Here is a 26,193-nt window from a genome sequence, read left to right as displayed (position 1 = left end):
ACAGTGGATCGATCGTGCCTGCTGCTGCACACGTGCGTGTGTTTCTGAGAGCGTGCGTGTGTGTTTCTGAGCACGTGTGTGTGTTTCTGTGCGCGTGTGTGTTTCTGTGCGCGTGTGTGTGTTTTTGAGAGCGTGTGTGTGTTTCTGAGAGCGTCTGTGTGTTTCTGAGCGTGTGTGTGTTTATGAGAGCGTCTGTGTGTTTCTGAGAGCGTGCGTGTGTTTCTCAGCACGTGTGTGTTTCTGAGCGTGTGTGTGTGTGTTTCTCAGCACGTGTGTGTGTGTTTCTGAGCGTGTGTGTTTCTGAGTGTGTCTGTTTCTGAGCGCGTGCGAGCGTTTCTGAGCGTGCGTGTCTTTTTTTTGAGCACGATTGACTTTGTGTGAAATTAACCGCCCTGGTCTGCGCGGTTAGAGCTCGTTACGCTCAATTTGAGTGGCGCTAATGAGGCCTCGTTTGTGCCTGCCTTCTCCCCTTACAGCCCACGCAGTTGTTTCAAATTGTCAGAGGCTAGGGCCCTGCTCTTAGCCCCTCACCCCCCTTCCCCCTCCCCCCCACTCCCCTGACTCTCGCACAAAAAATATGAAACCGGGCCACATGGCCCTTATGGTGGGGGCATTCAAAACGAAAACGAACGGCAAAACAAAACCCCAACAATAATTATCTGCTAATGTAGTACGGACACCGTTATGTTTGCGTGGGGAAGCGTGGTGAATGCGAATCTCTGCCGCAGAGTTGGTACCGCGCGCAGTTTTCGCACGGAGGTGCCGTGGCAAACCACAGGAAAGCGCTTCGGAAAGTCACACAGAATCGGCGCTACCAACCGTCGCCCAAGCTCTGCGGTCCTACATTGGGATGATCTGCAAATTCCATGGGAGGCAAATCAGACACTGTAGGCAGGTGACGCTCAGTGCCCGTACGGTTGGGATACAGATGGAAATCAACCCACTTGCTGTACTGCCATCATACTCTGGCGTTAAGTCAGGGTATGATAGGGACCTCGGTATGGAGGGTGTTTCACGAATGTGTGTGTGTGATCCGCCAGTTGGCAGAGTAGGGGGGTGGCACAGGTCATCTCATTCAGTCAACCCGTGGCACCCGGGTCTGTCCTATGACCTCCTGCCAGCGGGCGTTTGACACTTCACGTGGCCTTAAAGTGCACTTAGCCTGGCGCAAGCGCCGTGGTGACGTCACCGCCATGCTGTGCCGCCGGCGGCGTGCAGCGTGGCGCCCAGCGCGCCGCGCTTGGGGCCCCCTGGCGTGCCGGGGGCCTCCGTGCCGGTCGTGGCGCTCCTGGCGGTAGGGGCCGCGTGCCCCCCCAGGGCTTAATAGCTCGCCGAGTATTTTCCAGGTCGCTGGTATCCCAGAGAAGGTGGCAAGCGACGAGTCGTAGCCACAGACACAGCCCAGACGTGTCGTGGTCGGCGACCGTGATAATATCTGCGCGCCTGGCACACCGCGTCCAGCAGCATGCCTCTCGCTGTGGCTGCTGCTAGTCACGTGTCCCCTACTCGAGTCTACCGGTGACCCAGGACAATATTCGGTGAGAAATGAGCCTCTGGCTACCGCCCGTGGTTGGGGGGGGGGGGATCCGGCTGTGGCCGGAGGCCGCTCGGCACGGCTCGTTTGGACGCTCGGCAATTTGGTGAGAGTTGAACACCCCCCCCCCCATCCCCCCCATCCAGCCCTCCCGCCGCCCTCCCGCCGCCGACTTGTGCTGTCTGAGTGGTGGGGTGAGAGGGCGACATGTGAGTGGCAAACTCCTTCAGGCGGCAGGGTTGGGGGGGGGGGGGCACGCAGCGGTAACGCTTACGCCCCACAGCAAGAGAGCACCTGGGTTCGGTTCCCGACTCGCACGCTCGCCGTCTTTGTGGAGTTTGTAAGTTCTCCCCCTGTTCGGCATTGGGTGTTCTCTGGTTTCCGCCCTGAGCTAAACCCACACACACACACAGGCACAGTGTGTCATTGGTGTTAGCCAAACATCCAAACGTAGCAGGACCCTCCTGAAAAAAAAAACTCTTTGGACTGGTTAAATAAGTGACTCCCTGGCACCCCGCGTCTCTCCGTGTGAATGCTTTGCCCTAGACACGAGTCGTCCCGTGTTGTGCTGGGTTGGCAGTGGCCTCTTCCTTCCACCCGACCGGCCGACCGACCTCCGGCCTCCGTACACTTCTCACTGTGGACTCAGGGCCCTCTCTGTAAACGTTTGCCGTGGATACGCGAGCGCTTGCCCTAGACGCATTGTGCGCCTTGTTGGTGAACCCTGGCGTTTCCCGGCGCGCGTGTGTGCAAGTCCGGCTGTGCCGTTTGGCGGTTGTTTGAGAATGCTGACCGAGCAAAATTGCGGAGATCCACAACGGCCTGACCAGCCCACACCCCCCCCCCTCTTCATTGGGCTTCCTCCTCCCACACGGCCCCCACCCCCACTCCTCACCTTGCCTTCACACCCCCCCCCGGCTGCCTCCTCCTGCGTGAATGGGCACAATCCCCTGTCGCGTCCATATATGTTGAACGCAAACAGGGCTTGAACAAAATTTCACCCGGACTAATCCCTAGAGATGGAACGTCTCCTTCGCGCGGGCGTCCCGTCAGGCGCTTCGATCGACGTTGCACGCGCAGCGACCGCGGCGGTGGTGGGGACGTGTCGTAGATCGGAGGGACGGCGATGCCGTGCGGTCGAGATGAGCTACGGAGTGGCAGCCGCGAAGGTGGAGCAGCTTGTGCACAGGCGCCGGTGGCGGTGGTGGGACGTGGAGTGGACTTAGAAGGTCACACGTCGACTTGCCAAACTGCGGGCTCGAGCGCAAGGAAGGAAGTGATGGCCAAGTGTGGTGACATTGGTCACGATGACCTTTTGACCTTAATTTACACCTGGGGTCCTGCACTGGTTCTCGATAACGGTTATCTCGAAACGAATAATCATCGTTTGGGCCGGCCCCGCAAACAGCCGTGAGGTCACGGGGTCACTCGCTGTGCCGACACTCGCTCAGGGCCAACTTCCCGGCGGTGTTTAAATCACACGGCGGAAATGTACCCCAAAAATGGCGTGGATTTTAACTGACAGTGCAGTCTCACCAGTGTCGACTCCCCCCCCCACTCCCTTCACCCCCCCCCCCCCTTGTTAGCCCAGAACCTGGGTTCCCTTGGACCCGTGAGCTCCAGCCTCCGTGCAGTTGCACCGCCTTGCGCGCTCGTCGGCTGCGCCGTTAACCCCGTCGTCACCCGCAGCAGGGTCAGGAATGGGGGTGAGGGGGGGGGTGATTTATGAGTCTGAGGAGGAGCGTCGTCTGAGAGCAGAGCTCGGCTTTGAACCCCCCCCCCCCCGTCTAGGCCCCCGTGTGGGCCTGCCGCCGGTCCTGGACAAAAACACAGAGAGGACAGACTTTGAACGAGGAAGGGGGAAAAAAAAAGATTCTTCGATTTTCGCTTTGAACGCGGGGGCGTTCGGCAAAGTGCGTGCGTGCGCCCTTGTGTTGTACTAAAAAAAAAGCCCCGGTATATAGTCGTAGTAGTAATAGTATAAGCTTTGAAAGAAAATAGAAGCCTCATCCAAGTGGCAAAATATTGATTTGGTTTGGATGCTGCAGAGGGGCCATTGATGGGGCTGGAATGGGGCCTTGCCGGGAGAGAGGAAGAGGGGAGAGGGGGAAGAGGGGACGTGGAGGACTGGGGAGGGTGGGGTGGGCGGACGGTGGGGGGCTGGGGGTGGCACGGGGAGGGGGGTGGGTGCACGGGAAGGGAGACGTGGAAAGTGGAAAAATGCGAGGAGGGTTTTCAGATTTGACGCCAATCTTGAGATAAATCAGGGCTGTGTGGCCACAGCCTCGTGAAAAGGCCACTTAAGCGCAAAAGTTGGCAAGGCCTCGCTGAAGGACGCCGAGTTTTGGCAGCCGATGGACCTACGACAGCCGGCCGCACTGTACGCATCGGCACCCACTGGACAAAGGCAGAGTTTAGAAGACACTTGTGGGGCATTTCATATTTCATTTTTAAATTCATCGTCATTATCGTTACCGAATTCTCTGGATTATAAGACGTATTTCGTCCCCTGAGGTGTGCAGTCTTATAATCTGGTAGGGGCACGTGTGATCAAGGTTTGTGCACCTAACCTGGCACGAGTGCCATGGTGACGTCACCGCCACAGTGGTGAATGGCGGCTGTTGTTGTTGTTGACCAGGTGTGTATCACTTTATTGACACGGGGCACAGGTGTGGGCACAGGTGTGGGCCCAGGTGTGGGCTGCGCCGTGTGATCCAGCGGGGATACGAGTCACAGCACTCCCCTCGGAGCCTCACCTCCACCCACCCTCTCTCAAGATGCGCGTAGTTCGAACCGTTCGGGTTGCTTTGCAACGTGCGAGAGTTCATGCCTCGCGCTGCGGACGAGACAAGCGGCCAGACAGAGCGAGTGCATGACCAATCTCACCCTTAGTCAGAAGGCGTCGAAGAGCAATATGAATAAGCTGTAAAACGGCTAATCTCTGTTGTTTGTGGAAATAACGGGGGTTTGGTTAAGAAGACACTGGCTATGACGGGGGGGCAGCCCGCCCGCGATCTGTCCCCCCGCCCTGCACACCTCGTTTTCCGGCGGGACCCCACAACCCCCCACCACCCCCCCACCTCCCTCCGCTGCGATTCGATGGCTCGTCGCGATTCGCGTCAAGATTGTTTGTTTAACGCGCTGCACGCTCCAGAGGCTCAGAGAGAGTCACCTGCAGGAGTGACCTGCCGGGTCTCGCCTGTGAGCAGCTTCTCTGTTGTCTCCGCTGCACCGTGCCCCGCATGGTCCGTTCCACGGTCCATCTCGTGGTCCGTGTCACGGTCCGTTCCCCGGTCCGTCTCGTCCGGTCTCTCATCTCGCCATCGCCACCGCGGAACTGGCTCTCGAAGTCTCCAATACTCGACTTGCGGATATCGCGAACGCACGAAGCGATTTTGGGTAAATTCTATAAATCGTCGCGTGCCTGGGATTAAACCACCAGCAATGTTAAACAGTTCTCACGTGTATTACTTTCCACGAGTACAGACACAAGTGTTTAGGAAGAAATACACGAAGAGCTGTCACGTTCTTGTTCGCCGTCGTGAAAGTTCTTGTCACGCTTGGGCGGTTGTCCCTCATGCGGATCAGCCATCCGTGTCTCCCCGCATGGCTTATTGATCCATCAGTGTCAGCGCCCGCATCGTCGTCGTCATCTCTTGCACGGACTTCCCCTCGGACGCGTTGCATTCCTCGGCTTGCCGCTCCGTTATTCATCTCGACCGTCGTCCGTCATCGCTTCTGGCGACGTGTCCTGCCAAAGGCCATGCCACATTTATCCACAGTGTGGACAATGTCACTCGCCCGCGTGCGTTCTCTAACGCACGCGTTCCTCTTCCCTGTCTCGCGGTGTAATTCAAAGCGCGCTTCTCTGCGTGCTTTTCACTTTTTGGTTCCACGTTCCGCGCGAATGCCCGTGTGTCAGAGCGGGGCATTAAGACGGCGCTGATTGGCATCTCCCGCCGTGGGTAGTGCCCTCACTCGTCTGAGCAAGCGTTGAGGGCGCAGCGAGAACTTCAAAGCGGATCGCGTCCACGATAAAAAAAGAAAAAGCACGTCGAGTGAAAACGCGGCTGTCTTGCTTTTTTTGTCGTCGGCGTTTTCTCGGTGGGCGACGGTCCGATGAACGCCGGTTTTGTGCCGGAGGGGAGATCGTGACAAACTGACAGATTCCGCCCACCCCCGACCCGCCTGCCGTGCCAGCGCGGTTCGGAGCGTGGGCAAACGTGAGCGGCCCGTCGCCGCCACCGCCAGAAAAGGAGGAGGAGGGCAGCTCCGCCACCTGCTCGTCCCGCGCGCCGCTGTCTCCCTCTGCCGCGCGCACACACGCCGTCGCGTCGAACCGAGCCGGGCACTCCGTAGGCCGGGCGCTCCGTGCTGTCGCAGCCGTGGCCGTCGCACGCCCTTCCGGGAGATCTTTAATTGCTCGTGACGGCAAGCGTGCAGATTGGCCTACGGAAAACAAACCGGGAGTTTAGCCGGCTCGGTGGTAGTACATTCACGTGCAGTCGAGAAATATTTTGGGGCGTTTTTTTGTTGTTGTTGCAGATTTTTATTTAACCCAAATAAACTTGGGTTTTACCTGTAAATGGGACATAGAGCAAAGAGACGGACAGACAAACAGAAATACATTTAGGTTTGACAGAAAGACAGCCACATGAGATAAACACAACCATTGAGGACTTACAAACGAATACAAAATCAGACACGTGGCAAATCTGAGAGGCAGAGAGACGCGCGGGTGGACAAGTTCAGGGTGCGGGGTGCGGGATACGTGCGTGGATGCAGGGTGTGTGTGTGATGCGTGCGTGTGTGCTGTGTGCAGGGTGCATGCGGGGTGCGTGTGTGCGGGATGTGTGCGTGGGTGCAGGGTGTGTGTGTGTGTGTGATGCGGGGTGCGTGTGTGCTGCATGCGTGTGTGCAGGGTGCATGCGGGGTGCGTGTGTGTGCGGGATGCGTGCGTGGGTGCAGGGTGTGTGTGCGTGTGATGCGGGGTGCGTGCGTGGGTGCAAGGTGTGTGTGCGTGTGATGCGGGGTGCGTGTGTGCAGGGTGCGTGTGGCGTGCGTGCGTCGCCATGCGCTCAGGGTACCACTCACATGGCTCCACAGTTGGACTCGTTCCAGGAGTCGGGTCCCACATGCCCAGGGCTCCGCGGTGCATTTGCTACAATCCCATTACTCTTACTCAGTGTGACCCCGTGTAGAGACGATGTCCATGATTGTATTCCAAACACATTCGAATGTTCTTTTTAGACCGTTGTTGGAGGCTCGCGAGCGCGACAGGAGCACGCACGGCAGTGCGGGTCGAGCGAGGATCCCTCCAGTCCGCCGCGGGGCTCCGCATCGTTTTGGGAATTTGTCGTTTTTTTTCTGTTCCCGTAACCGGTTCGGAAATTCCTTTTTTTTGTGTCGCCACAATTTTTACGGAGTTTAACACGCAGTAGGCTTTCACGGCCAATAGCATCCATAATACAGGTTAGATCATGTAAATATATAAATGTGTCGTTAAACCCGCCACAACCACACACAGCCGATTAGTGAGGTTTGTCACGTAAACAGAACATGCCAATTCGTCACCAGTTCAGCACACCGGGGTGTTGGTGAGCCAAGCTCGACGTTTCGCCAGTAATTACAACCAGCTTCATCAGGTGTGCTGTACTAGTAACGAATTAGTATGTTCTATTTACGTGACAAACCTTACTAATTGTCTGTGTTAGGTGGTGGGGAGTTTAACGACACATTTATAAATGTACGCAATCTAACCCAGAAAAAAACTGTGTTATTAATTTTTACAGAGTCCGTCGTCTCTGTAACGAAAGAGATCGTCCCCGCCCCAACCCCCCCTCCCCCCCCACGTGCGGCACGCGCCCTGCCAAACTGCTGCGGGGCAACAGATGGCACGCAGACCACGGAGTCGCTCGCGATGAGGGACAGCGGCGACGACGGCGGCGGCGGCGACAGAGCGGGGCAGAGGCTGACGGCCCGTTTGGGCGGCGTGCCCGCCGGCGGGCCGCTCGCCAGCCCTCGCCGGCGGCGCTGCCGCGTTTGTCGGTAACCGTCAAACAAACCCCCGACGGCGACACAAAGGGCGCCGTGTGCAGCGCCGTTTGATCTCCCCGCTCCGTCCCGTCCCCACGCGGGGCCCCCCCCTGCCCCCCCCCGACGACGCGTCGCGGACAAGATAATTTTACGCGCCGTGCCCCCAAGCCGCGGTGTCCCCGCTGCCGGCAATCATGAAAGCCGAAACTCCGGCACCGCGGCCCGTCGCTTTCCGCCGGCCCGGCCCGGGAACAAGCGCGCGCTGTCGCACGTAACCGGATAGCGGGGTGAGGCCTGGCTCCGGGTTGGGATTCTCGGCGCGGACAGGCAAGACAGCGCCGGCTTTTGTGTCGTGCCGCCGCCGCCGCTATCGTTCCCGGGCGACTGCGGCCGGCCGGTGCTCTCCGCCTTGTAGCGGCATCAAAGCCCAGCGCCGGAAGGCGATAGCCGGTGCGCTGGCGGCCGCTCGCCAGGATCGGCGGGCGCGACGGCGCGCGAGGACTTGGCCGCTCACCGGCGGGTGCGGCGTTCCGTGGGAGCGGGGAGAGTTAGCCGGGTGGGTGGTTGGGGCGCCGGGACGCGACGGTATCAATGGCGCGCGTTATTCGGCGGAGCCGTCGGGAAGCCCCCTGCCCGCCGGACCTCCGCCCTGCGGCTCCCTGCCCCCTGAGTCCGGGGTTAAGACTTCCCCGCGTCTCCCTCCTCTCTGGCCATGGCCGCCTCTCTCTTGCGACTCGTGCGAGCCCGGCTCGCGCTCGCGAGTGAGACTCTACCCTCGTCCCTCGAGTTCTCCCCTCTGGTTGAGCAACTTGCGAGTCTGTCCGTGCGGAGCGTCGTCCTCAGCCCCGCGGCACGGCCGCCTCCTCCCTGCGCCTCTCGCTCCCTGCCGTCCGACTGGAGAAAACACAGACCCGACGTAAGCTTCAGCTTCTTCAATTGGTGCGGTCTCTTTGAGATGCCGTTATACTCTGTTATTTACAGCTCCTTGGTCAATCCGCTGCCGGATGAAAACTTTCCTAATGCCGTGTCATTAGCGAATGCCGGTTGGCCATACTTCTCCGTGCTGGTCAGTACGGTTGATGAAGATGGCGGGGAAGGGGGGTCGGGCAGGGGGCAGGACCGGTTCAGGCATCGCTCGCCACCGATGTTAGCCGTGGCCGGCAACTTTAACGAAGATCGCCGCGGTGACGGTGACGGTTGAAGGCCGCGTTTCTACCAAGCGGCCCTCGCCAACACCGCGCGACGCGGGCCTCTAAACCCGGCGTTTTATTGCAACGGTTAAAAATAAATCAAACGAAACTCGCAAATGTGTGAATGCAAATAATAAATCCTTGGAGTTTTCCGATGCGTTGCGCCGGTGCTCGTGTTAACCGCGCCGCACATTTGCACTGCGGTCGAGCGGCTCTCTGTGCTGGAGGCTCAAGTTGGCTTCTTATCCAAACCAGATCCTTAGTATATGTGCTGCTGGAGCTAGTACTATCCAAACTAGATCCTGAGTACACGTACTGCCGAAGCAAGTACTATCCGAACCAGATTCTGAGTGTATGTACTGCCGGAGCAAGTACTATCCGAACCAGATCCTTGTAATATGTACTGCCGGAGCAAATACCAAACCAGATCCGTTTAACACGTAGGCTTTCGCGACCAATATCATCCATAATAGAGGTAATCATCCATATGCGATCTAACCCAAAAAAACACCAGATCATTAGAATATGTGCTGCCAGAGCAAATACTATCCAAACCAGATCCTTACGGCTTGGCCCACTCACGCGCTGGGTCTGGCTTGCGTTGCTGCCGCTTGTTGTTGTTGCAGAGGATTAAATCCGGCAGGCCACCCCGGTTAATACTGCGTCGTTTTAAACGAGTCAGGCCATTGTGTGCCTGCGTCATGGTCCAAATTTTTCCAAGTAAAAAAAAAATCTCAAATATTGACTCCCGGCCTTGGTTAACAATGAGTGGTGTATGTCTTAACCGGTCTCGGGCCTCCGTTTGTTCGACTCGGCTTTAAACATCCTTGTCAAACCATACGGTTGACCTGTATTCTTGTACAGGGAAATTTTGTTTTCATGTCCATACGGCGTACATCCGTTTCAATATGGGCAAAGTTATTTTATTTGTTTGTCTATTTATTTGTGTTTCTCTCCTGTGATGGATGAACGTTGAGATTTACAAGGGCGCGGGATGCCCAATAAGGTTTGCATTGGTCTGTAATAAGGTGATAAGGTTGACAGGTTTGCTTAAATGAGTGCTGGGTGCGCTGTGCAAGTATTAGTGCTGGGAAAACAAAGGTGGTCGGGCATGGTGCTGGCCACACCACCCCCCTCAGGTGGTGTGTTGGGACTTCACGAGTGCTCGCTGCCAGCAACCGTGTTGGATACACGGGGTAGGGGGGGGGCTGTGTCCCTCGTGTACCTTCAGCCAAGTCGGAGAGTGTCAACCCAGTGCACAAACTAGGCGAGGCGCAGGGTCCGCCTTGGTAGCAGCAGGCCTCGCTGCGTGGCGTTTACAACGGCGGTACGCCCACTCGTCGGGGTCGGGGTCGCGCAGGGAGACGCCGTTGAAGACGACCTCTGGGCCCTGTCGCCCGCTGTCTCGGCAGCTGCTGATTGGTACCCGCATCTCATCCTGGAGCTTCACAGCTCTCTCAAAATGGATTAATCTGACCATGTCTGTATCCACGTTGTCTGGCAGGTGTCTCGGGGATCAGTCGGGCTGGCAGATGGGCCGATAGGTGGGCTGGCAGCGGAGCCTTCTAGCAGATGAGAAGCCCCCGTGTCCTGCCACACAGATCCGCGTCTCTCGATCCTCTGAATCCGTCTGACCGCGTCTGCGTTGTCGTCCGGCAGGTGTCCCGGGGGCCGACGGGCCGGCGGGCGCGCTGGCGGACGGCCTGCGCCACCTGGAGGGCGTGGTGGAGGACCGCGTGCGGGAGCGGGCGCGGGCCCGCCGGCACACGGCCAGCGAGGACTACAACGTGGAGGTGCTGCTGGCGGTGGACGACTCGGTGGTGCGCTTCCACGGCAAGGAGCACGTGCAGAACTACCTGCTCACGCTCATGAACATCGTGAGTCCCTCTCCCGCCGCGCCATCGCCGCGTTGCGCTTGAGCCACGGTGCCCCTCCCTCCCACCCTCTCTGTGTTTCTTCGCGTGAGGTTTTCGCAGCCGCTTGCGCCGCGTGCCGCGCACTGTCTCCTCTCGGGCTTGCGCCACGCACCGCTCGCGGGCGTCGACTCCCCTCCGCTCCCTCCGTATTCGACTCCTGAAGATGCCCGCGGTAGTGCGCGGAGAAAGCTTGCGAGGAGGACTGCTCAACGCGCAGCCTGGCTTGGAAACCCCGCACTTTTGGACGTGGTTCCGCTCCCTTTGCCAGCGGCGCATTCTTCTGATGCGTACGCCACGGCTGGCAACACGCCTTGCGGCTGAAACGGCTCGATCTGGAACTCCAAACTTGGATTTCGAGCGGTCTACGAAACCGCATGTGTCTCTACGATTCCCTTCTTCTTAACCCCATTCCACATCCCAATCCCTCATCTCTTAGAACCCAGGCAGGTGCCTCAGCGGTAGAGCGAGTTCATATCCTTGTTTGGGTTTAAGCTATATATCAAAAAAAATGTTTATATATTTTTTAGACCAGGTAAGGCCCACTGAGCTGTATAGCTCTTTCTCAGAAGCAGCCTGGCTATCAAAAACGATAGCTCAACGAAGTGGCTCATCATCACGATGAAATTTGTAGCAGCCAAATACTCCAAACGCCACGTTGGTCTAAATGTGGAGGGGTAAACCGGAGGACCCGGAGAAAAATTCACGCAACCACGGGGAGAGAGACACGCAAACTGCGGGATTGAATCCACGACTTCCTGTATACTTAGCGAGGTAGTTAACATAAAGCGAGTACCGCTTCGTGTCGAATTCAGCTGTCCGATGGATTGACTCGCCCCCACCCCCTCCCCCACCGCCATAGAAATGTGGAATTTCCACCTCTGCTCTCTTTCCCGCACCTTCACTGTGAACCTGGTGCTGCCCCCCCCACCCACCCCCTCCGGGAGCAAGCATGCCGCCAGCCCCGGACACGCACCCCCCCCCCCCCACTCCTGCCGTGCTCACTAATGAGGTCCTAGAGTTTCAAACAACACCGGCGTTGTTTGCAAATGAGCGCGATTCCAGCGGGATTCCAGAGTGCGTCCCAGAAAGAGCGGAAATCGTTTGTGTTGCTGCTTCGAATTTGTTGAGGCATGATGGATGCCACCTGAGATGGAAAGTGTCTCGGAGGGGGCGAGCGATCCCCGGTGTACCCCCTTGATGATTCGTGTGGAAACCCCAACAGGATATTATCATAGTCCCCTTCGGACCCCCCCCCCCTCGCCACCCCCACCCTTCCCCCATCGACTCCCCGCACCCCCCAATTATGTTCCAATTGTGTTGCCGGCATCGCGTTGCGAGACGAAGACATTCCCGTTTGGGGTCTTGCAGCCAGCAGTGCATCACCCTGTGCCAGAGAACTATGCTGGAAGGTGACGTCGCAAAACTACTTGTGAGGTCACTTCAATGAGGACTTTTTTTTTTAATTCACTTTCGGGGGCCACACGTTTCATATGCCCCGCAGAGAGTGTTAACATCTCACCACGGTGGCTATGAGATGTTAACTACCTTGCCTGGTATACAGGAGGTCGTGGGTTCGATCCCGACCCTGACGCCTGCTGCTGTATATTTGGAGTTTGCGTGTCTCTCTTCCCGTGCTCTTGTGGATTTTTTTCTGGATCCTCCGGTTTTTCCCTCCACATTCAGAATCAACATCACGTGTTTAGAGTACTTGGCTGCTAGAAATTTCCACGTGATGAGCCACTTCGTTGAGCTATCATTTGTGGCCAAGTCGCTTCGGAAAAAGAGTTGTATGGCTCAGTAGGCCTTACCTGGTAAAATAAAAAAGAGTTGAATAGTTTTATAGAAATGGGCGAGAAGGTGGACTGGGCTGAGAGCGTAGACTCGCCTCATCCAGTCTCACGTTTATTTTGTTTAACCGGCGAGATATTGAGAGACGACAATTCGTCATTCGTAAGAGTGAGCTGCGCGTCTGAAACCCGGGATGCTGATCCCAGGATCTGCGAGCTCTTAGGAGTCCCCGCCGCGTCATCTCCTGGGTAAATTAACTTAGGCCATTGTGGTTTGGTGGTGGAAAAATTAAAATGCTTTGCCACTGGCTCAGGAGGAGGTTTTCACTCGCCCAGCTGGAGCGGTTGTAAATTGCTGCCGCGCCGAGACCTGAGCCGTTACAATTGTAATCGTGACAACAACAATAATCATATTAATTTATCCAGGGAAGTCTCGGTGAGTTTCACGTACGGACGTTTGTGTGCGTGCGTGTGCATCGTGTACGTTCTCTAATGCACATCCCCAACTCTCCCCTCCCATTGCCCCAGATAATCGCGAGCCGCCCCCCGAGCGCGCGCACGTGTTCATGTCTGCGCGTGCACAGCGCGTGTGTGCGTGTGCGTGTGCGCGCGTGTGTGCGTGCGTGTGTGCGTGTGTGCTCACCGCCGCGTGTTCGTTCGTGCCTGTGCGCGTGCGTGCGCCTGCACTTTTGTTTTGGTTAACGAATCATTTGAGAGGAGCCCGCAGCACTGCACTCACATCTTCATCGTCGTCATCATCATCATCGTTGCCGTCATCGTCATCATCGTTGCCGTCATCGTCATCGCCGTCATCGTCATCATCATTGCCGTCGTCGTCATCATCGTCATCATCATCGTCGTCGACGCATTCCAGAGGCCTCCTTGTCGGAGCAGCTGAGTTTCCATCTCCGTCCCCGCAACTCGGTCCCTCTCTCTCCTCTCCCTCCCTCCTCTCCCCTCTCTCCCTGAAACAAAGAGCTAGAGAGACAGAACTTTAAATATGGGCAGGTAAGAGCCTAAATTGGCAGTGGGGGGAGTGGCGGCTCGGTGGTTAGCACACTGCACTTTGCTCCCGGTTTCCCGAGTTAGATTCCCAAGCCGTGCCTCACATCCGTGGCGAGCGACAGCCGAACCGGCGTGTTGCTGCACCCCAGAGGTCGCAAACGGGTTTTGATTCCTTACCCGTACCCGTACCCGGCCGCACCAGGGTCGAAAATGGGTACCCGTTCCCTACCCGTACCCTACCCGTACCCTACCCGTACCCTACCCGTACCCTACCCGTACCCTACCCGAAATGAGTGACAAACAGTTACTCACCAGTGACTCACGGCCTACCCGTACCCGTACCCGGCCGGGTACGGGTAGCCAGGTATCAGGTAGGGTACGGGTTTCGGGTACCCGGTTGCGACCTCTGCTGCACCCCCTTCGCCAACACGTGCCGACCAGCGTCGTGAAGTACGGCCAAGACAACCACCGTAACCCTCGGAGCGTGCGGGGAGAGGCTTTCATCTAGCAGCAGATTGACTAAGGTCCTGTCAATTGTGACTATGACTCTGCACACCACCTCGTAGGTGGGGGAGGTGGGGGGGGCGGCAGGGAATCCGTTGGGACTTGAGAGTTTGGGATTGTGTTGGCTTGCGGCCGAGTTCTGGGTTCACATCCCGAGTTGGCTGCGATCGGAGGTCAGAGGGCAGCGTTGTGGCTGCCTGCGGCGAGCTGTGGGAGTGATGCTGGTGGGGGGGGGGGCGGTTTAGCGCGCTGCGCTACGAACCTGACGACCCGGGTTCGCGATTATCTGAAACGGTCCTGGGCCTCCCCTAGGTCGACTCAGCCTCAAATGAGCACCCGGTGCGGTGTGTAAACATCGTCACTAGGGAGGCAAAAGTGGCCGGGCAGGGTGCTGGCCACCCACCCCCTCGTGTGCCGTGCCGGCCTTCATCGGTGCTACTCGCTAACAGCGCCTGTTAAGGCGAAACGGCGGGGTATCTTTGTACATTCACAGGACAGTGGAGTGTTTGTGCTGCTCTTGGTTCTGTTTGTGGTTTTCTAGGTCCCGTTCTATTTCCGTCCTTGTTTGTCCAGGGCACTTGTTTTGCCGCCCAGTGCTGCACGTCCAAAAAGTAAACAGCAGATTCTTTAATTTGTCCTATCTTCAAAAATAGCTCCTTTGTGTAAATAGAGGCTTTCAGAGTCTGCCTGTGGCGGGCGGTTACCAGCGCTGAGCAGAGCCAGCAGAATACGGGGCTAGGGGGGCTAGGGGGGCTCACGTGGGCTGGGGGGGCTGACGCGGGCTGGAGGGGCACTCAGGCATTGGCATGGTACATTTTGTTCTGGCAGAAAGTTGGGGTGGTCCTGAAATGCCACGCTTTTTAAACAGGGTCCCCCCCCCCCCCTACATTAACTTAAAGACATTCACTGTATTTCCTCTGCTAATGATCAGTCAAATACAGTACCCGATGTTCTGGCCCTCAAGGTGAGCGGTGGGGCTGGGGAGGAAATCGCCCCCCCCCCCCCTTCAACCCCCTCCCCTCCCCCCATCGCTGGACTTTGGGGGGTTGCCCCCCCCCCCCGCCTCGCTGCCTTTGCACGGGTGTCCAAAACGTCTCGTGCCCTTGCGCTCGTTCGCCGGTCACCCCGGCGATCCCTGGGAGAACCGGTCCTGGGCCTACCCTCGGTCGACTCGGCCTCAAATGATTGTCTGGTGCCGTGCATAAAACATCGCCACTGGGGAGACAAAGGCGGTCGGGCGAGGTTGCTGGCCACACACCCCCCCCATCGTGTACTGTGCCGGCCTCGCTAACAGCACTTGCCCCAAAAGCCTGTTAAGGCTGTAAGGGGAATATTTGTCTTGGTCTTGTCCTCGTCTGCCTGTGTATGTGTGCGTCCGTGTCTCGGAGTGCCTGGCACAGCCTCGGTGGTGACGTCATCTCCATTCGGTGCAAGCTGCCTGCTAAGTGCTCCGCTGTGGTACCGCACGCTCTTAGGAGCAGCTTCTGTGCATTGACGAGCGGCGCAGCGTCATCCCCGACAAACACACACTTCCACTGCAGCTCTTAAGGTTTATCCAACCGTTACCGTTCACGCGTGGGGGTGGGGGCGGTGGTGAAGTACGGTCGTCACGCTGCGGAGGGGGGGCGGCGTGGTGGTGCTGAACGGACACACATTTGGTAACGACGCGCGGTTGCGTGCGCGGCCGGAATGCGGTGTGCGTTCCGTGGCACGGAGTCCTCTCAGCCGCTCCGACTCGGGCGCCGGCCAGAGATGCGCGGCGCGGCCGTGTCCGTTGCCTGTTTACCGGACGATTGTGAAACTTAGGAAAAATTCTGACCTTGGAATCTCCAGATGAGTTGCGTTTCGGCAGGCGCAGTGGAATGTGGCGTGCGTGTCTGTGCGTCTGTGCGCGCGCTCGCGTGTTTGTGCGCACATGTGCGCGATTGTGCGCGTGCGTGTGTGCGCGTGTCGTGGCGCAGCGGTCAGAGCGTTGCCCTTCGAACCGGCCGAGACGAGTTCGATTCCCGCTCACGGTCAACATCGGCGGAGAATATCCGAAGCAGCCTTACGAGTACCTGGTTCGGTACGTGAACATCACCGCTGTGGAGACAAAGGTGGCCGGGCATGGTGCTCACCAAACACCCATTCGTGTGCCATGCCGGCTTTTATAGGTGCTCGCTAAAAGCACTTGCCCCAACAGTCTGTTATGGCTGTACGGGGGATCTTTGTGTTGGCTCTATGCGTGTGTAGCCAGGCATGTGTGTGTGTGCGCGTATGTGTGTGTGCGCGCGTGTTTTACTTTTCGAAGGCAATTTGCCCAGGACTCACAGACAGCACTAAATCGAATGCTGCCTCTCGCAAACATCCCACGGACCAGCGCTAATAGCGTTCCCGAATTCCTGCGAGCAATTTAAACTCCCATTCCGCCGTCACGGCAATTGTTTCCGATGTCCAACAAAGAGGGAAAAATGGGTGAATGCAAATAAACGTGTGTAAAATTTACATTTAAACACAAAAAATGTTTTTACTTGGTAAAAAATATATATAAAAACCCAGTGTGTGATGGCGGTCTGGCCTCACGTCGATGTGTAGAGATCCGTGTGAGTGCGCTTCATTGCGATAATCTAACGAGAGTCGCTTATAAACTACTGAAGCATTTTTTATTTTATTTTACTAGGTAAGGCCCCACTGAGCTGTATAGCTCTTTTTCAGAAGCGACTTGGCCGTCACAAATGATAACTCAACGTAAGTGGCTTATCCCAAGGAATTTTATAGCAGCAAAAACTCTAAACGCGTGATGTTGATTCTAAATGTGGGGGGAAAACCCGGGGGATCCGGGAGAAAAATCCACCCGATCACGGGGAGAGAGAGACACGCAAACTCCAAATATACAGCAGCAGGCGTCAGGGTAAGGATCGAACCCCCGACCTCCTGCGTACCAGGCAAGGTAGTTAACATCTCGACCACTTCACCCAGGGGAGGCACGCTGGAGGATGCTGCTGCTGCGGAGGGACGTGTTTGGCCAGCGACATTTACGTTCATTACATGTTTTCTTTGCTGTGGTAGAAAACGAGAGACACCCGGAGGAAAAAAACTAAAACCCAACGCTGGACAGGATGGGGGAGAAACGTGCAAACTCCACGCAGAAAGGTGCCTGTATCAGGATGAGAACCCAGGCGCTTGTTGCTGCGAGGGGCACGGTGCCTCCCCATGGAGGGAGCCGCGCTCTGCCTTCAAGATGGAATAACTGTCTTGAGAGGCTTCCCAGACCCAAGACCGGCAGCTTGGGCCCTGCCCCGACTCAAGTTTCCTGGCATTTTTCTATAAACGCCCATTAAACATTTTACTGCAAAATTCCCGCCAAAAAATGCGGTATCATTAGCTGGGGGGGGGGGGGGCACGGGTCCTTCTGGTTTTCTGTGGCAGGCCTCCATGGGCCAGCCCCACGTTTCCGTAGCGACACCTCCTTCAAAAATGTTATCTTTGCGTTTTTCTCTGCAAGTAGAATTTTTAAAAATTCCTCCGTCGAAAGGTTGCATGGGAAGTATCCAACGGGGGGGGGGCAGGAAGGTTACGAATTCAGTGGGGGGGAGGGGGTGGGGGGGGGCCAGTGCTCCCAGTTTTTCCACATCGCTGCACAACTAGCAAAGGGGCTAAGGCCTGAGAAGAAGGGTATTGAGGGCAAGTCGAGACCTGGGGCCGACCCGTGTGCGATTCGTCACGATCGTACTTTGGGGGAAGGTTTCAAGTGTGGGTGCGAAGGTCGGGCACTGTCAGATTTTACCACAAAATATTGGTCTCGCCATTTTTTCCCCTTCCGCCATATTCGACGTAAACTGCCTTCACGCCGACAGACACAAGCCCCAAGCACACGTCAGATGAAATTCCCTCGCGTGGCGGTGTCCAGAAACTCCTGCTGGAGCCCCGCAGGCAGAACGGCGTCCAACTCGTGCCCTGCTGTGACCTGTAGCGCGCGTTAGCGACGACGACTTTCTACTCGGGGAAGCCCAGCGGAGTCTTCGGGCCTCCTTCCCTGGGAAGCATTGGCCAATTCCTTTTTTTTTTGGCCAATTCCTTTTTTTACGATAATACAGTAAATATAAATCGTTAAACCCGGCACCAACCGACACAGCCAATTAGTAAGGTTTGTCACTTAATTATAGCATGTCAACGGTCGTTACGAGTACAGCAATTCGTTACTGGTGCTGCTGTACTAGTAACGAATTGGCACGTTCTGTTTACGTGACAAAACTTACTAATTGGCCGTGACGGTTGGTGCCGGGTTTAACGACACGCATTTATATATTTACGCGATCTTACCCAACAAAAACCTCTAATGGTTGCGAAAGCCTGCTACGCGTTAAACGTCTTTAACGCGTTAAACGTCTTTAACGAGTTTGGCCTCGCGCGAGAGAGGGCACCGGCGTGCACGGAGAACACCTCAGCACACGCACGAGGGGACAACGCCCAGAGCGCCACACTCGCTGTGCCATCTCCTGGCAGCCTCGCAGCTTTTGAGAGTTTTACCGATCCCTCCGTGATCCACCAACCCTTCACCTCCACGCCCAGCAGCGACACCACTGGGGAGGAACTCCCCCCCCCCCCCCCCCCCACTGGCCTCTGCCGATGAGACTGAGCTTCACGCAACTGTGAGTGAATGGGGGATGGCTTTGTGAAGGGCTTCGTCCACCAGCTGATAGATGGTAGCTCCTTACGACGACGGCGACGATGGCGATCAGAAAACATCATTGTGTTTGATGCCCGTGTGGTGAAGGCATCAGTATTCATGTTGATGGGCGGTGTTCATGTTGATCGTCGTGAAGGGATCGGTATTGGTGCTGATCGTCAGACCGATTACTCGATACCAGTCTGCCGCTCCTCCCCCACCTGGCGATCGGCTCGCAGCCTCACAAACCGCGGAGTCTCGCGTCGCCACTCGCACAACGTTCCCCGCTTGTCGCTGTCAACTGGCACTGCCCAACGCCACCATCACCGCCACCGCCACCACCGACACCACCGCCGCGTTGTGGTTCTGTGCGCCAGTAGCGGCGCGCTGCGTTGCGCGAGGAGGTGGCGTGTGTGTGGTGGTGGGGGTGGCGATGTGTTCCCTTGTGGGGTCACTGTGACCCCATTGCTGCAACGTGCACGGACCCGTCATTTTGTGTCCGTACGTGTTCCGTGTGCGAGGAGTCCATGTGCGACCCCTCCAACCCCTGGAGGTGCTGCATTCGCCCCGAGGTCAATTCTCGAATCGAATCGTCACTCCTATGCATTGCCACTTTTGCCGTTTTTGTAGCCCGGTGAGCGAGCGGGTGAGTGAGTGAACGAGTGAATGAGCGGGTGAGCGGGTGAGCAGGTGAGCAGGTGAGTGAATGAGCGGGTGAGCAGGTGAGTGAACGAGCGGGTGAGCAGGTGAGTGAATGAGCGGGTGAGCAGGTGAGTGAATGAGCGGGTGAGCAGGTGAGTGAATGAGCGGGTGAGCAGGTGAGTGAATGAGCGGGTGAGCAGGTGAGTGAATGAGCGGGTGAGTGAGTGAACGAGTGAATGAACGGGTTGGCGGGTGAGTGAATGAGCGGGTTGGCGGGTGAGCGGGTGGGCGAGTGGGACCCGTGACGAGCTCCGTGTGCGACCGTGCGTCCGCAGGTGAACGAGATCTACCACGACGAATCGCTGGGGGCGCACATCAACGTCGTGCTCGTCAGGATGGTGATGCTGGGCTACCGGCAGGTAAGGCGCCGCACACCCTCGTTGTCGTCGTCACCATTGGTCATATTGTCGTCATCATCCTCCTCATGTAATGTTCATCAACAGCAGCAACAGCAGCATCGGCTATGACAATCAGCAGCTACGTAATCATCTCATCACACTGTCGTCATATACATAACATTGCACGGTGTAATGGCCTTTTGCTAAGGGAATGGATATATACGGGGGCAATCCCAGCCCTGAACTCGCCCGGTATCTTGAGGACACACCAGGCGATAGACACCAAGTTGACGTTTGTAAACACGTTGGCCCTGCGCGTGCGTCACCTGACTTCCCGGACGCGCAGCAAATGAGGCCTTCCCTCCCCGGGGACACGGTGAGGACGGGCGCGGAACGTCCACGCTGCCGCGTGGCGCCCCCCCTATACGCACGGCCGCCCATCCTGACTGTCCACCCCCCCCCCCAATCTTCATCGTCCCCCGTGCAGTCGATCAGCCTGATCGAGCGCGGCAACCCGGCGCGGAGCCTGGAGCAGGTGTGCCGCTGGGCGTATGGGCAGCAGCGTGCGGACGTGGAGCACGCCGAGCACCACGACCACGCCATCTTCCTCACCCGCCAGGACTTCGGTCCGGCAGGTATGCAAGGTAAGGTATCATTCTCAGTCCGGTACCGCTGCAGCGCAAAGCACCGTGCAACCACGACAATGCCACCGCCCTCCCCCGCGGGGCCTCTCGCTCGGGCTCCGTGCCCTCCTCTTCCTCCGCCATACTCCTGGCCAACCTCGGCTTTGCCAGGGCCGACCGTCGCTCGCCGATGGGGCGCCGCGCGGTGTCGCGGCCCGCGGCGGCGTGCTTCCCAACCGGGGGGGGCAGAAGCCGAGCGTCGTTCGCGGCTGGGACCAGCAAGCCGGCCGTCAAGCCTCTGGGAGCGGCGACGAAGGGCGGGGGGAGGGGACGGGGGGGGGGGACGGGGGACGGGGGACGGGGGGGGGGGGGACGGGGGGGCGGGGGGGGGGACAGGGGCGCGGAGCGGCACCACCCGGTCACCTAGCCGCTGGCACGAGCGATGATGCAAGCAGCTCCGCGCATTGGGTGGCGTCGCTCGTAAAATCGGATCCCGCCGCGCCGGGCGTGGGAGCCGCGGCGCCGCCGTGAGGGTGGAGCCTGAGGGGGAGGGGGGGGGGGGCCGGGGAAGGGGGAAGAGTCCCGAGTGGCCGAGGGGCTCGGAGGGCCCGGGTCCCGTCGCGGCCGTCGTCCGTTTGAGGAGGTGCGCTGCTCCAACGCCGTGCCGCAGCCTGGGATTGCGTAACCGCAGCGTGCCAAACCCCGCCGCCGATTGGCTTGTCACGATCGGTGGTCATGGTTCGATTCGAAAATCGATTACATTTTCAATTATCGTTTGTACCATCTCGTTTTAGTGCCATCCGCCCCGTGTGTGTGGTGCGTCTCGCTGGTGCCTGAATGAGCGTGCCGCACGATCTGTCTGTCTGTGCGAGTGCTCCCCATGTCCATCTCCCTCGTGCACGAGTGTCGCCTTTGTATCATCTGTTTCCTAAGTAATTTGTATTTAATTTTGCATATGGTTTGCATATATGGATACAAAACAATTCTCGAATCGAATTGCGACTCTGGAAGGATTGATTCTCGCAGCGCGAGTCGTTGGCACGTGAGAATCGACTTTCTCGACGGCCAGACACTCATATTCTTAGGTTTTTTCGGTAAAGTGGCGGTGGCGGGAAGGGCGACGCCCTTCACGTTGGAAGTTCACGCGCAGAACGTCACCGGTGATACGCCGCAGGGTTATAACCCGTCCCTCGGGCTTTTACGATGAATTTCCCATGTCCGCTGCTTCTTTCTCACGGCCCCGTTCTGCAGCAAGCGTGCCCTCTCCGCTGCTCTCCGCTACACAGTGCTTTGCTTCAAATTAACACCGCACGATATTTCAAACGTCAATCCTCCCGTCCCACTAACAGATTTAACAGCGCAGCCATCTCCCCGTCGGCCGCTGTGCTCCCCGTACTCTGGCTTTGGGAAAAGTGGAAAAGCAAAATTTAAACGTCTCGGCGTGCAGCCACCTTGCCATTCCCCTGCAGGACAAGGGCCTCCCGTCTCTGTGCGGGTCACGGGGGTCAATTGACCGTTCTCACCAAACAAACGGGCTACACGTTACCGAACCTCGGTCCAAAAATGTTACCGGCCAGGAGGCTCGGTGGCAGAGCGAGCGGCTCGCAATCGGAAGGTTGCGAGTTCAACCCCTGGTTGGCGGCCGGACGAGAGACCGATGATATTAGTGTGGAGAAGTCGACGGTGGTCGTCCTATGCGTTGAATCGCCCCCGCCATAGGAATGTGGAATTCCCACCACTGGCCCACGAGCAGCGGCTGAAGGCTCATCGCTGCGAGTGAGCGCTGGGTAGCACCGGTGTTCCGAGGGCGGAAACCCTTCCTGTTCTCCGTTGCTTCCCAGCCACGTTAAGCAGCAGACACGGGCCCAGCCGGCACCCACGGCCCGCGGGACCGAGCCGGGAGCTACCGCCCTCGGCGGGCGGGGGGTGGCCCGTCCCTTTAACTCGACGCACACGGCTCCTCTAGCCACTGCACGGTGCTGGAATGAGAATGCTGCCTTTGGGCTGTCTATGCCCCCCCCCCCCATACCCCGCCCCCCCCGTGTTTTCGTCGCCCTGTGGATCTCATTTCGCCTTCACCCGAACGCTCGCCCAACCCCAACCGCGTGATCCGCGGGTCTTCTGTGCACACTCCCTCCGCCGCTCCCTCCTTTCTCCCCCAATCCGCGCATGTTCAAGTGCCGCCCCTGGTGCTGTCGACGAATGTTTTGTTGATGCAATGCAATCGCCGCTACTGGAAGTGAGAACGGTTTGGGCGAATGCGGTGCGGCTTCGTGAACGCGGACGCGCCGGGTCCGGTTCGGATATCGCTCACCACCGCCGTTGACCGTGACCGGGAATTGAACCCAGGTGGCCCGGGTACGTGGTATAGTGCGCTAACCGCTGCGCCACCACTCCACCTCCATGTAATAGCAATGCCCTCTGAACCAAGGAAACGCCTGCATTGGGAACGTTTGGCCAATTCCTGTATCGATCGTTTGGCTTGCGATGAATTTCCGCGCGGAACTCCCCCGCGGATCGTCGCGCACCGCCGTGTGCGAGAGAGCGGCCGCAACCGCTTGTGACGACGGCGCTTGCACAGAATCTGTCCGCCTTCACGTCGGTGGGCGGACTTGCGCTCTTCCCTGCGCTCGTCATCAAAACAAAACAGTTCCGACGTTACCGCGACGTTGTCCTTTATAACACGTAGGCTTGCGCGACCAATATCATCCATGATACAAGTGTTTTTTTGGGCTAGATCGCGTAAATATATAAATGTGTCGTTAAACCCGCCACCAACCGACACAGCCAATTACTAAGGTTTGTGCCACGTAAACAGAACATTCCAATTCGTTACTAGTACAGCACACCGGTTTGTTGGAGAGCCAAGCCACAACATTTACAATCTGAGAACGACGTTTCGCCAGTAATTATAACCGGCGTCATCAGGCGACAGCCGTGGCCCAGGCCGAGACTGTGAGCTTGTGGCGCCGCTTGCGAACGCGGTTCAATCGTCGCCACGCTCGGCGTGCGTCGCCACGCCCGGCAGCGCCCGTGCGCGATGCCCACGTCCCGGCCGCAAACGCCGGGCGATCGCGATGATGGTCGGAGCAGAGGCCGAGACGTTGAAATTTAGACGCGCGCCGAAAAACGCCGCGCGATTGAAAACGCCGGGCGAGGGCCTCACCGGGCGGGAGCCAGAGGTGTCGTCCCCCGTCCCGAATCTGTATTTTATTAATTGTACGATCGGTGCCGGCGTTAGGAAAACAGATCGGAGCAATAAAATAGATTGAGGCTTTCCAGTCCCCCTTCCTGAGACTCGGGGAATTCTCACAGGGCGCGCTCACGCGGCCGGCTTTGGCCGTGGATCACACCGCACGTGGCGCGACCGAGACGAGTTATTGCAAAAATGCGGGGGCCGTCAAAACACCGGCAAGCCCGCCCGCCTGCCTGCCCCGTGTCTGACCAAAAATGGCAATCGATCGTAGAGGAAAAACCATAACGAGTGTCGCTTTACGAGTGCCGTCCCGTGTGCCTTGGTGGCTCAGGGGTTGGTCCAAGCGGTCGGAAACGCGAGCCGGGCCGGTGGTGGCGGTGGCGATGCCACCCACTGGAGGTGTTTGAGTAACCGGTTCACTCCGCCGAATATAGAGGTTCAATAACTCGACCAATCGGACGACACGTAAACAGTTTGGGGGGCCCAGTGTCTCGCCTAGCGTCGTCGTCTTCGTCGCCCGCCCCGTCTCGCCAGGGCGTGGCGGCTTTCAGGGGTCTTCCCACCTTCGGGATGCATGACGTGGGGGCGGGCCACCATTTTTACAGGGCACGAACAATCGATGATTTCCAATCGACTTAATCGTGTGCACACCGTCCAGGGCTCGACGCCACCGCAACAACCCCGACCACCAGAGGGGTCCTCATTGGGCCCCGGCGCATGCGCCGTGGCTTCCCCCGACCCCATGTGCCGTGCCGATGAGTCGCCCCGTTTTGCAACCCGGCGGCCGTCAGTGCGGTGGGGGTTCGCAAAGGGGCCCTGGTCACCTTACGTTCACAGCCTCGGCCAGTGGCGCAATATCCGCATCCCACACACTCTCCCACATCCTCCATCCCTCGCATGCCTGTCCACCATTCATTCCCTCCCATCTCTCATCTCACACACACCCCCACTCCTCTCTGTCATCACAAACATCTCTCTCCCTTTCCCTCGTATCCCTCGACTCTCCCGCCTTCCTTCCCAATCTCTACTCCCCCTCTGCGCGTTTCTCCCCGCATCGCTTCCCCCGTGTCTCACACTCACGCCGGTTACTCCGCACACCCATCCCACCCTCCCAGGCTACGCTCCGGTCACGGGGATGTGCCACGCCCTGCGGAGCTGCACGTTGAACCACGAGGATGGCTTCTCCTCCGCCTTCGTGGTGGCGCACGAGACCGGCCACGTGTGAGTGCCGCCCGCCACCTGTCCCGCCACGCGTGTGCTGGACCTGCCACATGCGTGTGATGTGTAACCATCACGTGTGTGTGTGTGTGTTAGACCTGACATCTGTATTAGATCCGCGACATGGGTTAGACCTGATTTAGTGAGTGAAATTTTGGGTGAGTAATTAGTGAGTGGTACGTGAGGGAGCAAGTTGCTCGGTGAGTGGGTGAGTGGATAGGTGAATGAATAAATGAGTGGTTGATTGAGTGTTTGATTAAGTGGGTCGATGGGTGAATGAATGAGTGGGTGAATGTGTGAGTGATGGATTAAGTGATTCGGCCTCCCCTAGGTCGACTCAGCCTCAAATGAGTACCTGGTGCTGTGTGTAAACACCATCACTGGGGAGACAAAGGCAGCCGGGGGTGGTGCTGCCCACTGTCCATTGTGTCTCTCGCCGGCCTCCATTGGTGCTCGCGAACAGCACTTGCCCCAACAGTCTGTTAAGGCTGTATGGGGGATCTTTGTCTTCGCAAAAGCGAGTAAGTAAATGCGAACGAGTGGCTCTCACGTACTCCAGCCAGCTTTATTGCCCCCCACGGTCGGCAAATTTGCACAGCTGTGGCCACAGTGGGTGCACACACACACGCACATGCACGCACGCACGGATGGACACACACGAACGCAATGATTCTCCAACCCCGAGCAACCAGCGTGGCGATTGACAGTGGCGCTACGCACGCTGCGGACGTGCGCGTACGCACGCGCACGTCCGCGTGTGCGTGCGTACGCGCACGTCCGCGTGTGCGTGCGTACGCGGACGTGCGCGTGTGAGCTCACCAGGGTGCGTGTGCGCGTTTCTGTTCATGCTCGTGGAGGAGCGGTGGGGCGGCCGTTTTCGCGTCGCGCTACGAACCCGGCGACCGGTAGTTCGATTCCCGGCCATGGCTAACATCTCTGGCGAGTGATATCTGAACCAGGTCCTAGGCTATCGCTTAGGTTGACTCGGCCTTTAATCAGTACCTGGCACAGTGCGTAAGCGTCAGCCTGGGGGAGACAAAGGTGACCGGGTGCAGTGCTGGCCACACCACCCCCTCGTGCACCGTGGTCGCCAGCAGCCCGTGACAGGCGACGTGGAGGTTCTTTGTCGTTATTTATTCATACTATGAGATCTCTTTTACCAGTGGCAAAATATAATAGTAGGTTTTTACCCTTTTAACTGGTACAAAACTGACACCTTTATTCAAGGCATCATGTTTGCAATGACCACAACACAAGTAGTCAAAAAAGCAAACAAAAAGAAGCAACTCTGATAAGGATGATAATATGCACTGTCCTTGAAGTTGATTGGCCCACACCCGAGACGGCTTTCTTTAGAGCCTAGTCCCCATTGGTGTAGGGCCAGATGACACCAGAAGGCGTACAACTCAAACACAGTGCAATATCAGAGTATTGAGAGCTCGGGGTAAGCATTTACACTATGAGATCTCTTTTACCAGTGGCAAAATATAATAGTA

The 26,193-nt window shown here is 57.8% G+C and overlaps 1 protein-coding gene across 2 annotated transcripts in view; it reads left to right on the top strand.

Moving 5' to 3' along the window:
• LOC144946435 (A disintegrin and metalloproteinase with thrombospondin motifs 3-like) overlaps positions 1–26,193 on the top strand; it is a 79,052-nt gene that overhangs the window by 39,172 nt on the left and 13,687 nt on the right. For both annotated transcript variants that reach the window (XM_078875302.1, XM_078875301.1), the window contains exons 4-7: positions 10,420–10,637; positions 19,598–19,681; positions 20,148–20,304; positions 24,595–24,700. In XM_078875302.1, coding sequence (XP_078731428.1) covers positions 10,420–10,637; positions 19,598–19,681; positions 20,148–20,304; positions 24,595–24,700 — 565 coding nt within the window. The remainder of the gene's footprint in view (positions 1–10,419; positions 10,638–19,597; positions 19,682–20,147; positions 20,305–24,594; positions 24,701–26,193) is intronic.

The sequence above is a fragment of the Lampetra fluviatilis genome, chromosome 41 (genome assembly GCF_964198595.1).
Source record: "Lampetra fluviatilis chromosome 41, kcLamFluv1.1, whole genome shotgun sequence".
NCBI lineage: Eukaryota > Metazoa > Chordata > Hyperoartia > Petromyzontiformes > Petromyzontidae > Lampetra > Lampetra fluviatilis.
The sequence above is the reverse complement of the archived record's forward strand: the minus strand, read 5'-3'. Positions and strand labels throughout refer to the sequence as shown.